Source organism: Aulonocara sp. 'chitande type north' Nkhata Bay, linkage group LG1 (assembly GCF_057382095.1).
Source record: "Aulonocara sp. 'chitande type north' Nkhata Bay isolate Kocher_YH1m ecotype deep benthic linkage group LG1, A_spYH_male_GT1.1, whole genome shotgun sequence".
Classification (NCBI taxonomy): Eukaryota; Metazoa; Chordata; class Actinopteri; order Cichliformes; family Cichlidae; genus Aulonocara; species Aulonocara sp. 'chitande type north' Nkhata Bay.
Window position 1 is genome coordinate 1,515,406 of NC_141344.1, and position 11,550 is coordinate 1,526,955.

Here is an 11,550-nt window from a genome sequence, read left to right on the forward strand (position 1 = left end):
GCTTCCTCCCACCGTCCAAAGACATGCAGCTTGTGGGGATAGGTTAATTGGATAATCCAAATTGTCACTAGGTGTGAATGGTTGTCTGTCCCTGTGTGTTGGCCCTGCGACAGACTGGCGACCTGTCCAGGGTGTACCCCGCCTCTCGCCCTATGACAGCTGGGATAGGCTCCAGCGCCCCCCGCGACCCTGAAAAGGACAAGCGGAAGCGAATGGATGGATGGATGGATAATCAATCCCATCTTCACTGGGCCATCTGTCTGCAGATGTTTGTGTAGGATCAATCTGTGGCACAGTGAGAGTTTGACTAACAGGAAGTCTTGTGTAAATGTGCTGATTGGGACGAGAATAAGTGTAAAGTTCAAACGTCTTCAAGTATTTCAGAGTCGTTTAACCATCCTGAGAGAAAAGCACAGACAAAGATTCTCTTATTGAATTCTTTATTGTTCGTTGTTATTTCAGTGGTTCACATGTTCTCACACACACACGCACACACACACACACACACGCACACACACGCACACACACACACACACTGGACGGCTGAGGGAAACGCAGCAGGTCAGAGCGACGTCTGAGAGACGAGAACAGCTTCACAGTAGTGTTTGTGCACAAAGAGAAGAGCAGCAGGTGTTTCATGAAACATAAATAACATGGTGTCATAAATAGAGTGCGTGCAGAGCGTGTCACGCGCAGCTGCGCAGCACTGAGTCCACGTGTGACACAAAGGCCCAGAGTCCAGCGCCGAGCGTGGCTCTATGTTTGGGGCCTGATGTGCTCTGGATTGATGTAGGTGTAAGGGGACCAGGAGTCCATCCACCTGCTGGGGTCCTCCTCCTCCAGGCTGTGCTCCGCCTCCTCTTCCTCGCTGTAGCATTCCAGCTCGTCTTCGTCCGACTTCCCGCCGCTGTCCCACCTCTGACGGGTCAGCTCGGGGAGCTCCACCCCCAGACTCAAGTAACACGGTTTACAGACTCTCAGCTGCTTAGTGGAGTCGATGTGTGCGATGACCGCTCGCTTCCTGGAGCACGGGCCGCACACCAGGAAGCCGCATTTTCTGCAGTGGTGTCGGCGGCGGGTCCCGGTGAACTTGCTGGAGCAGCGCATGCAGACGGCGGAGGCCTGGTCTGGGATCCAGGTGTTGGCAAAGTCCAGCCTCCGGTCACCGCCCTGCGTCACTCTGCCCTTGCACTCCTCGATGTGCTCGATCCAGGCTCGCTTCTCCTCGTAGGAGGCGGCGGAAACGTAGAAAGACTTCCTGGGCGTGCGGATCAGCCACTGGTTCTTCATCCTGACGCCGTCCTCCAGGTCCTCCAGCAGGATGTCCTCTGAAGAAGAAGAAGAAGAAGAAGGGCACGTTAGTGCGGGAAACAAAGGTGTGCACGCTTTGAACGAAAAGAAAAGTGTTTACTGCAGCCTGCTGCAGCGGTCAGAGACAGACTGCAGGCGGTGCAGCACCTCCTGCTCCACCTGCAGCATCTACCTGTCTCTGCCCGCCACGCTGTCTGCTTTTCACACAGCTGGATTCAGCGATGTGCAGAGGAGGATCGGTTGCTCACCTAGAGGGGTAACCTTGAGCTTTTTGTGCCAGCGGCCGTTCAGCACGATGCTGCCGTACACCAGCACGTCGTTGAAGAGGAAGAAGGCTTTGGCCTGCCGCTTTTTGCGGCTCTGCTTTACCAGCTTGCCCTCTCCGACCAGAACCCGACCTGACTGAAGCAACAACTTCCCCGCTGGCCCAAAGGAGTTGGCCACAGCCTGGACCCGGTCCCAGTTCTCCTGATCAGACAGTTGATCCATGTCAGCAGTCGCCGTTAAATCCAGCAGTCAGAGCGCTCGTACCGGCAGCTCCACGCCTCTGTAGGTGTGAGCTCGAAGGGCTTCTCGTTTTTCTGATGAGGTCAGGAGCCCAGAGGCTGCTTTTGAATGCTCTGGTGACATCATGGGGCTTTCCAAAACAAGACTTGTGTAAGAAGCAAAGGGGGCAGAGCTTCACTTGAATTTGGAGAAAGACAAGAATTTGTACAAGAGGAAGTGAGTGTGGCTGATTGCAGATGTGTTTGTAAAAGTGCTGCGATCACTGCAGTAACGTGTAAACACAGTTTAAAGGTTGCAGCTCTGAGGTTTGTCTGTACAAAGTGAGGCCGTGCTGCTGTTGGCACAGTTCACAGCTCAGACCCACAGAGCACATGGAGAGCGCTCTAACACGGTGAACAGACTGAAGCTTCTGTGGGCCGTTTCTCCTCAGCAACGACTCTTTCAATTTTACTACAACCCTCATTCACTCACACACACACACACACACACACACACACACACACACACACACACACACACACACACACACACACACAGTTTCTAATATGCTCGTTAAATATTTGGGGGAAATGTGAGGTGGGTGAAACCTGCGTGCTATCGCTCCGTCAGGTTATTCCCGGAGATTTCTGTGTTTGCTTTTTCACCCACATGATCCAAACAGCTCTCGCGCAGCAATCAAAGCCTGAACTTGTAAGAACGGTTAAACAAAGCGATAACGATGCGGAACAGTGGCGTTTACCAAAACAGCTCCAGGCGGTGTCTGTGGGCTGAAAGGTGCGTAACATCCACTCTGGGGACTTTTCTGAGCCTGGGCACCAGTTTGTGCCAATAACCTACTTTAATGGTTCCAGTCTATCCAGTCTAACCTCCCTGCCTTCCTCAGACGGCTGCCCGGTCCTCTCTGTACGAGTGTAGAACTCGACCTTATAAATGCCCTTGAGGTGTCATTTGGCACAATATTAAACTGAATATAACTGAGCTGAGCAGCTGTTGTCCACAGTTCCCAGCTTCATGGCACAGCTGACATTTATCAGCCGTTTTCAGGAAAATGAAACGTCTCTTAGTTCAGTGGGAAACTCGACCGTCTGAAGAGTGTGGAGCAGGCGAGTCTCAGCACAGCCTGAGTGTGAATGTTTTAATAGCACTGAATTTGATCTATAAGCAGTGAAAATATGCGTTTCTGCAACATTTGTGCAATAAAGTTGTAAAACTTTATAACACAGCCTCTGCAGTGAAACTGAATTATAGTGTTTTTTTTATTTCAATGCAAATTATTTAACTACAAATACATAAATGTAGAATTTTTTTTCTTTATCGCATTTAGATCGGTGAAATAAAACATTTGAATTAAGGAACATCCATCATAAAACATAACGAACGATGTAAAATAATAATGAAAAATATCTAAAAAGTTATAATCCCCATAATACGCCCCAAAAATACAACGTAAGACGGGGAAATATTGATTCTCCATGAAATTAAAAAATAACATTATTTAAACTGACTTACAGACTGCTTCAGTATACTTAATATAAAGATCACATGGAGAGTGCTCCATGAAAGACCTGTGCGCAGTTTACGTGGTGGAATCGAACTCAGGACCTTCTTGTTGTGAGGTAACAGTGCTACCCACTGTTCCACTGTGCCGTACTATTATGCTATTAGCAAATTAGCATTTTGCTAGAGAACATTTTTAAAGAACTTTTTTTTTTCTGCACTATCTGGTCGTTAAGTCTGACGTCACTAGCCGTGTCTGGGCCTAAACAGGGATAGCTCAGTAGGTAGAGTGGTTGCCCCATGATCGGAAGGTCGGGGGTTTGATTCCCCTTAACAGCTACCCTGAGGTACCCCTGAGCAAGGTACCGTCCCTACACACTGCTCCCCGGGCGCCCAATGGCTGCCCACTGCTTCACTGAGTGAATGGGTTAAATGCAGAAAGGAATTTCCCTACGGGGCTCAATAAAGTACAATAAAGTACACACTTTCTTCTTCTTCTAAACTCCGCTGCAGGTCCATATATCAAACGATCACTGTGGCATTACTGAGAGTTGAAAAACTGTCTAAAGTCTTTCATCTTTAATAAAATGATCAGCGTTCTGCTCTACCAGGTGTAACAATTGAGTTTAACATCCAGGCATCCATGAAAATGGAATTTATGACATTTAACAGAGTTAGAAGTTAGCAGGAAGTTAGCTCGCTAGCTTCTATCTAAATACAATATAGCATGTCCTGACTGCGGGGTTTTGGAAACAAATTAAAACATACAGCTTTCTTATCACTTCCAGCATAAATGAAGACAGAAAACTAAACAGCAGTGACGTTTGTAGGGTTACTGAAGTTTGGCTAGCTGGTATATAATGATGTGCTACGTGACCGCTAGCGACACAGCTATGTTAGCATAATATAAACAAGCTAACTTTTTTTCCACTCGATAAAAGTTAACGTGAGTGTTCTCGGTGGTCAGGAACAAATGTAATCGCATGGCAGGATGCTGTAAAAGGACCAAACTTCAGCCAGGAGAACAACTGAGATAATCCATCCACAATACGAGGTTAGTCATTCATATACTGCTGCATGGGCTGGGCTGCAGTTACATCCTAAGGTTTTAAAAACTGAGCTTAAATAAATGATTAGCGGTAATAAAAGCCGAGGGAGGTCAACAGGGATCACTGACTGTTTTAGGAGCTTTTTGAGATTAAATAGAAGAAAATACAAAACATTAAACATGTTAACAACACAAAAGCCATATTAAACACAGACTACTTTAGGCCCGGAAGTAGGATTCGTCGTGTCATCACTGAACGACCGGATAGTTTTACATTCATGCATCACATTTGTTGGCATTTTCCCGCCTGTAGCTGGCCTGCTGCAACTAAAAGCTATAAATCCAGTGAGCTGACGGGCACGCCCGCCTCGCACAGCAGCAGGTTACAGTCAGACCGGTCGAGCGTCTGTGAAATGCTGTCAAACATCCCCTTCACTGTTTATCTTTTCATCTATTTAATTATTCTTCCTTCTAGGACGCGAGACGTATGCAGGTCAGCAGAGTTACGGTAAGAGCAAAACAAAGAGCAGCGGGAAATCTTCCCAAACTTCCAGAGACGCCTTCATGGGTTTTTGGCAGCATGAAGAAGAGGAAGAAGCTAAAAAAACACCACCTTTAATCTTCCTGCTTCCCTGAGATTTGAGATAATTAATAATCTTTAGTATTAGTCAGCAGAAGCTGCAGCAGCACAGCGTGCGACTCTGCAGGCCTCCTTCACTCATTCTCCACTTAGTTTTTATTTCATGCTGTTTATCTGAAGCCGAGTCATGTCCTGCTTTGTTTTCTGTCACACTTCATGAAGCTCTTCTTTTATTTTGTCACTTGGCTTCTTTCCAGTTTCGGCTGCTTTAACGCAGGAATTTCTCAACTTTTGTGGTGAATAAAGTCTCAGTTTGTGTTTTGGTGTCTAAGAACAGGAAAGCTGTGCAGTGTGTTTTAGGATCCATGAAACACTGAGCGTAAAGCAAAAGCACAAAGGATCGTGGTGCGCTGAGGCCGACCTGTGCGCGTTAAACAAATCACCTACTGAAGACTCTTACATCTCTAACAGCTGCACCTACAGTTCACATGACGCCAGCCCATGTGAACCTTGTGTGCATGTTATCATGTTCTCTGGGAGTCAGTGATAGAGCGCCCTGCAGCTCTATGAGGGGACTCGGCCCTTTCCTCAAAGTGAGCGTCAGGCTGAAGGAGGTTCTGCAGAAGCACGAGCGCACGACGTCACAGCACGACTTAAAGGAAAGAAACTGTAGGCGATCAAAATATTAGTACCGGTAGTAGTATTTAAAAATGTCAACTCTGCAAGTGATCAAACGCTCAGGGACACATTAATATTAAAAGATATACATCAAGTAGTGTTTAATTACATCTTTCACAAAGTGGATGCACCCTCATAAATTTAGAGTTAATTCATTAAAAATAAATAGCAATGAGTTTTATGTAAACTACCAGGCAAAGGTTTGAACTCACCGTATCATTCAATGGTTTTTCTTTATGTTCATAAAATGAAATTTCATAAACAAAAACCTGTGAAATATCATTTCAGAGTTCAGAGTTCTTAAGAATAGCTGCCCTTTGCTTTGCACACTCTTGGCATTCTCTCCATATATGATCATAGACATGTTCATTTATTTCCAATATTGATCAGATTAGACGTGTGACAGCTGATGATTAGCCGGCTAAAGATAACAGTAGGGGCCATCGTAGCTCAAGAGTTGGGAGGTCGTCGTGTAATCGGAAGGTTGCCGGTTCGAGCCCCGGCTCGGACAGTCTCGGTCGTTGTGTCCTTGGGCAAGACACTTCACCCGTTGCCTACTGGTGGTGGTCAGAGGGCCCGGTGGCGCCAGTGTCCGGCAGCCTCGCCTCTGTCAGTGCGCCCCAGGGTGGCTGTGGCTACAATGTAGCTGCCATCACCAGTGTGTGAATGTGTGGATGACTGGAGGTTCCATTTGTAATATTACGTTTATGAACTAGTGGTTTTATATATAACACGTTTAAAATATTTCGTGGATTCATCTTATTATTATTATTATTTTTTATTAGGAGTTGGAGGTATTTGCATTTTTTAAAGGTGATGGCTGTGATAAAGTTTTGACTTTATATGACAGAACAACAACAAAGAGTGTGAAGGAAACTTTTCTTGCTGTTGTGCAATATTAAATTATGTTTAACTCGTCCTTGCAGAAAGAAACATAAGAGGTTCCTGATAACATCGACTCGGCAGAGCGACGCTCAACAACACAAACACCGCCCCACATCAGGGACACAACACAACAGCTGAGTCATTCAAACCCTGACGTGATGGTGTTTAAAGAGAAGTGGTATCTCATCTCATGTGTGTCTTAATCACGCTTTCTTGCTAAGTCGTTCTGTGACTCAAGCGTTCAAATGAAAGTCACTCCCAGCGAGAAACACTGTAAATGTATTTTACTGTAAACAGGACAGAAGTGCCGATGCCATAAACCTGAAGGTCGGGACTGTCTTGATCTGGGTCAGTGATCTGAGCTGAGTGAAACAAGCCTGACTGTGCAGAGACTGCTGCAGCTCACAAACGTGCACGAGCAGCTCTGGCGAGGACGCGTGATGGCCAAACGCTGCTTCAGTCACAAACATCAAAGTTCTTTTTATACCTTCAAACATCTTTCAGCGTCTTCAAACTTTTGTCATGTACATGCTTCAGTTAGCTGATAGGGAGCCAACAATCATTTGACCCCCTATCAGCAAGCACCTGGCGACAGTGGGAAGGAAAAACTCCCTTTTAACAGGAAGAAACCTCCGGCAGAACCAGGCTCGGGGAGGGGCGGGGCCATCTGCTGCGACCGGTTGGAGGTGAGGGGTCAGTCGACCTAAAAACAGAGCCACTAACGTTGTTTGGATTATTCTAGCCTTTATGTTTTAAAAGCATCTCGATTTAGTCGTTTTTCCCTCAGCCGCCTGACACAAACGTGAAAATGCTGCCTGTCGTCTTTGTGTTGTCACACTCGGCTGTACAGATGAGTACAGATGTCTGATAGAGACGTCACCTGATGTACTCTGATAAACTCTATTATATAAAGCAAGATGTAAGAATCAGACACCAGCTGTTAAAAACAGAATCTTCAAATAATGATTCCAGATGTTTACGTTCATTTAATCCCTGAAAACGTGAACGGCTCTGCTCCTGCTCGGCTCCGACATCGGGACGTTCATTGGCTGCAGCGAGCAGAAGGAAACTTTCTGCACCTTTAACCTCCTAAGACCCGAACTCTTTCATTGCATGCATTTCATACACACATACATTCATCGAGTCCCAAAGAATTACCTGATTTTTTTGGTTTTGAACCTGATTTTTGTTTCTGAGAAAAATGAGATCGACATGAGAGGACATTTGTTTCAAATTTTGATAGAACAGCGGCAACATTTTGTGTTTTAGTCTAAAGGTTAAGAGAGAATCCAGCCCGTGGTTTTTAGGAGCAATGATCATCTCAGCCATGTTACTGTGACTGAAAACGAGACACAGGTCACACTGATGGTCGTATGAACTGGATGAAAAGTGAGGAGGCGGTACATGTCCTCTGAGTCCACGTCCCCTCATGAACTTTTCCACAGCTTCACAGAAAAACAGACGGCTGAATAAAAACTGTCCTGAATGCTGTCAAGCAGGTTTTCCTGCGAGTTACCTGTGCAGCCGTCACGACATCAGACTCAAAATGCTTCCAATCTTTCCCACGACCCACACGGGATCTCCTCCCCTGGTAAAATCAGCAGAGCAGACACGGCTGATGTGTGCAGCTGTGTGTCCACGGGACAACGGCTGCTGAGGTTAATGAGGGTCGACACCAATAACAGGCCAACGATTTTATTCTGTTTAAATGAAACAAAGAAAACTTTGTGTCAACGTCAGATAAAACTCAGATCGGCTCGCAGCAGGAACGCCGGGATCAGTTTACAGGAAGCGTTCCATTTCTTTAATCCCGGCGCTCTGCACAGGCGGCGAGCGTCTGCACTCAGTTTCTCACAGGTATGGTGACGCCAAATCAGCTGCAGGGTTTACATAACAGTTCCTATAACAGCAGATGGGGGAGGCGGCGTCTCTCTGACTGCACACCTGCAGCTTTGTGTGAGACACCTCAGTCCAAACCTCAGTTTTTCCTCGAGCTTTGTGAAGCTGGAGCGGAGCCGAGGTGTGCGCATTTACTCTGGCCGTCGCTGGCTGCAGCTCCTGCGACGGCCTGTGGGAGCGGCAGCTGTAAGCTCTCACAGGTCGATGGTTCCTTTCACTTTGAACTTCTTGGCGGCGCGTTCGCCGGCTCGATACTCAAACTTGCTGCCGTAGATGTGCGAGACGAAGCCGTTGATCTCCACTGCAAACACGCTGTTCCTCTTTGGGATCACTGAGGGGCCGAAGCAGGAAACCACGTTTAAATCTGATGAAGCAGATTCATTACTGCACACGCACCTTCACTTCCTGTCTTCAGCCGTAACACATCCTCTTCCAGACCACATTCAAACAATTACACCATCGTATTCATCTGTAACAGTCAGCCCGCCACTGTGTGTCACTGACTCACATCCACACAAACCAACACACGGAGAGACTCACACACTCCTAACCTTTCAGTTTGTCGTCTCTGGTGATGATCTTGAAGACGTGTTTGAACTCTTGCAGCAGAATCCCAGATGTCCCCACATAAGACGGACACTTGGACCGCACCACTGCAGCGAGGACAAGAACAGACTGTCATGTTGCACGAGCCTGCACGCGTGTTAGTAGGTTTCAGTCTCTGCAGCAGCAGGAAAACCAGGAGCTGGGGGGGCTGCAAAGAGGCTTGCAGTGAGCAGCTCAAACAGTTCAAACATGCTGCTGCAGTAAATACTATATCAATTTAAACTTCCAGATGATTTCATGCTAAGCATCAAAACTGACTCTGCCTGTTTGGAGAGTAAAGAAGGAAACCAGGAGCTTCAGGTACCACAGCGAGCGCGCTCACAGCTGTTCACGCGGTTATGAACATCTGAGAACAACAATGTTCCTGAGAAGACTCGTGTCCTCAGGAAAGCAGTGAGTTTAAAGAGCACTTCCAGAGGAGGCCAGCACTCTTATGTCCTCTCGAGGCTCCAGAGGTCAGCACCTCTGGGACTCATGGCGCTCGGAGAGGAGCAGACATACTGACGTGAACGAGGCCAAAAGTCGACTTAACCACAAACTTCATTTCAGACCAAAACGATGACTGGGGATGGCACAGGACGCCTGGAACACTGACTTTACATTCCTGAGTTTTCTGCTACAAATGAAAGAAGACGAAGAAGAAGAGTACCTGTGAGGATGGCTCCGTGGAAATCCGCCTTCAGGAGCTTCTGCTGCACGACCTGTGGATTGCTGTGAAAACATCAGGATGAGGACTCAGCGAGAGCAGGACAAACATCTGGACAAGCAGCTGTCGAGGACGCCGATTTACCTCGTTGGCTTCAATCCCCCGCACAGGTCGATGATGTACCGTCTCCAGAGTTCATGCAGAGGAAGGAAAAGCTCGTATCTGCAGCGAGGAGGACAAAGACAGTGATGCAGGAGGAGGAGCAGGTGGAGGAGCAGGTGGAGGGTTTCTCACCAACCTCTGGTGTTCAGGCTTGATCTGGAAGACCTTCAGCTCCCTCTTCTGCCGTGCGTTCAGCCCTCGGGCCTTGGCGCTCTTCCTCCGCTCCTTCTTGGGCCGGCGGTAGCCGAGGATCACGGCTTTATGCCTCAGCATGTTCTGCAGGTCGTGGCGTCTGGGCTGCTGAATGCTGTTCTTCAGGAACGCCTCGGTGAAGGCCTTCGCTTTGAAGCTGCTCTGAGGCTGACAAAGATATTTGACGTCAGGTGATTATTAAAGAGTCACGAGGCAAACGGCGTGTTTGGCAGAGCCAGCACGAGTGAAGTCATCGCTCAGCACAGAACATGAAGGACAGTTTGCTGACTTTTATCTAAAGGACGGCTACTGGCTGTCCCATTAAATCCTGAGGGCGGAGCTGCAAAACCTCCTCGCTTTCTTCAGACAGCGTGTGGATGAAACACCCGAGCGTCCGCTTACCTCAACACCAAGAACGTCCACCAGCTCACGAGGAATAGGGGCTCGAACCAGACCTTCTGTGGAGAGGACACAGACACGCGTCACTGAGGCGCTGAAGCACACAGAGGGGCGGGAACGACAGAGGACACGCCTCAAGGGGGGGGGGGGGGGGGGGGGAGAGTAATGGACGCATATAAAAATGTTTGACTAAAATAAAAAGATGAAGCCAGTTTGGCAGAACCTTTGATTCCTTCATGAATCAGGTAACTCGAGCATCTAACCCGCCCACTTTCTCACGATGCCGTGGGATTTTATTTTTATAAAAGGTGACCTGTGACCTGACTGAATCCACAGGTGGAGACGTTCAGGAAACGTTCCTGTAAAGGTGGAGCTCACCTCCCTGCAGTTACATAAAACAGGTTTAGTCCAATTTCGCTGTGACAGTCCGTTTAGCCTGTGATGTAATCACACCTGTCACACCTGGAGGCTGACGAGTGGATGATAGCAGGGAGGAACACGCAGACCCTCCTCCGCTCCACACACAGGTGGAGACCCTCCTGACCTCCACCTCCTCCGCTGGTCGCAGCTGGAGCAGTTTTAGCTTCATTAGAGAAAAACATGAGTTTGGTTTTGATCCCGTAAATGTGAGGAGAGCTTTTTCCTCGGGGGCGGGGCTTCTGTGGTCAGCACAGCTGCATTAAGGAGGAAATGGTGGATGTAAACACGTTGTTACAGGTCTCCACGTGCTACTCAAAAGTGATGACGTCACATTAATTACACGCGAGCCTCTTCTCAGGTAACACGCCCCTCCCCCCCCAGAGACGCAACCGACCGGACAGAAGCGAAGCTCGGACCGGAGGAGAGCCCCTCCTCCCACCGAGTCCGTGTCCAGGTGTGTGCTCACGCGCTCAGCTCACTCACCCTCCATGGTCGCAGACCTGAGCCGATCTTCTCTGAGGATCGACGAAGAAACTCCACGACACGCGTGTTTTCAGCACTGCCCGGCTCACTTCCGCGTCGCTCTTCTTCGTCACGTATTTAGAGGATGAAGCGGCCGCTGGCGCGCGCACAGCGCCCCCTGCTGCTCAACGGTAAAAGTTCTCGGACATTTTTTCCGGTTATCGCAGTTTTATTTATTTTGTCTATTAAACTTAAATA

The 11,550-nt window shown here is 48.0% G+C and overlaps 2 protein-coding genes across 4 annotated transcripts; both read right to left on the reverse strand.

Annotated features, from left to right (window-relative positions):
• Positions 1-451: 451 nt before the first annotated feature.
• On the reverse strand, positions 452-2,180 carry LOC147338439 (pleckstrin homology domain-containing family F member 2-like). The gene is made up of 2 exons (XM_086286420.1): positions 1,560-2,180; positions 452-1,328 (listed from the first exon to the last, which is right to left on the reverse strand). Exons 1-2 carry the CDS (start codon positions 1,798-1,800, stop codon positions 757-759), a joined length of 813 nt encoding a protein of 270 aa, XP_086142546.1. The 5' UTR covers positions 1,801-2,180; the 3' UTR covers positions 452-756.
• A 6,005-nt stretch (positions 2,181-8,185) lies between these two features.
• Positions 8,186-11,439, reverse strand: pop4 (POP4 homolog, ribonuclease P/MRP subunit). 3 transcript variants are annotated; one of them, XM_086298031.1, is made up of 7 exons: positions 11,314-11,439; positions 10,414-10,469; positions 9,956-10,179; positions 9,802-9,879; positions 9,661-9,722; positions 8,957-9,058; positions 8,186-8,736 (listed from the first exon to the last, which is right to left on the reverse strand). In XM_086298031.1, the coding sequence occupies exons 1-7, from the start codon at positions 11,318-11,320 to the stop codon at positions 8,600-8,602; spliced, it is 666 nt and encodes a 221-aa protein (XP_086154157.1). In that variant the 5' UTR covers positions 11,321-11,439; the 3' UTR covers positions 8,186-8,599. The 3 variants fall into 3 exon arrangements, with proteins under 3 accessions (XP_086154157.1, XP_086154177.1, XP_086154168.1); XM_086298051.1 differs by lacking the exon at positions 11,314-11,439 and adding an exon at positions 10,864-11,300; XM_086298042.1 differs by lacking the exons at positions 8,186-8,736; positions 8,957-9,058; positions 11,314-11,439 and adding exons at positions 9,077-9,159; positions 10,864-11,301.
• Positions 11,440-11,550: the final 111 nt, after the last annotated feature.

Coding starts and splice junctions, on each gene's coding strand:
- pop4 (XM_086298051.1), bottom strand. CDS start 10,999: ATGAAGCTAAAACTGCTCCAGCTGCGACCAGCGGAGGAGGTGGAGGTC. Junction 10,470..10,863: donor TCAGCCTCCAGGTGTGACAG/GTGTGATTACAT, acceptor TCCTCTCCACAG/AAGGTCTGGTTCGAGCCCCT. Junction 8,737..8,956: donor CAGAGACGACAAACTGAAAG/GTTAGGAGTGTG, acceptor TCGGCCCCTCAG/TGATCCCAAAGAGGAACAGC.
- LOC147338439 (XM_086286420.1), bottom strand. CDS start 1,800: ATGGATCAACTGTCTGATCAGGAGAACTGGGACCGGGTCCAGGCTGTG. Junction 1,329..1,559: donor GCTCAAGGTTACCCCTCTAG/GTGAGCAACCGA, acceptor CTTCTTCTTCAG/AGGACATCCTGCTGGAGGAC.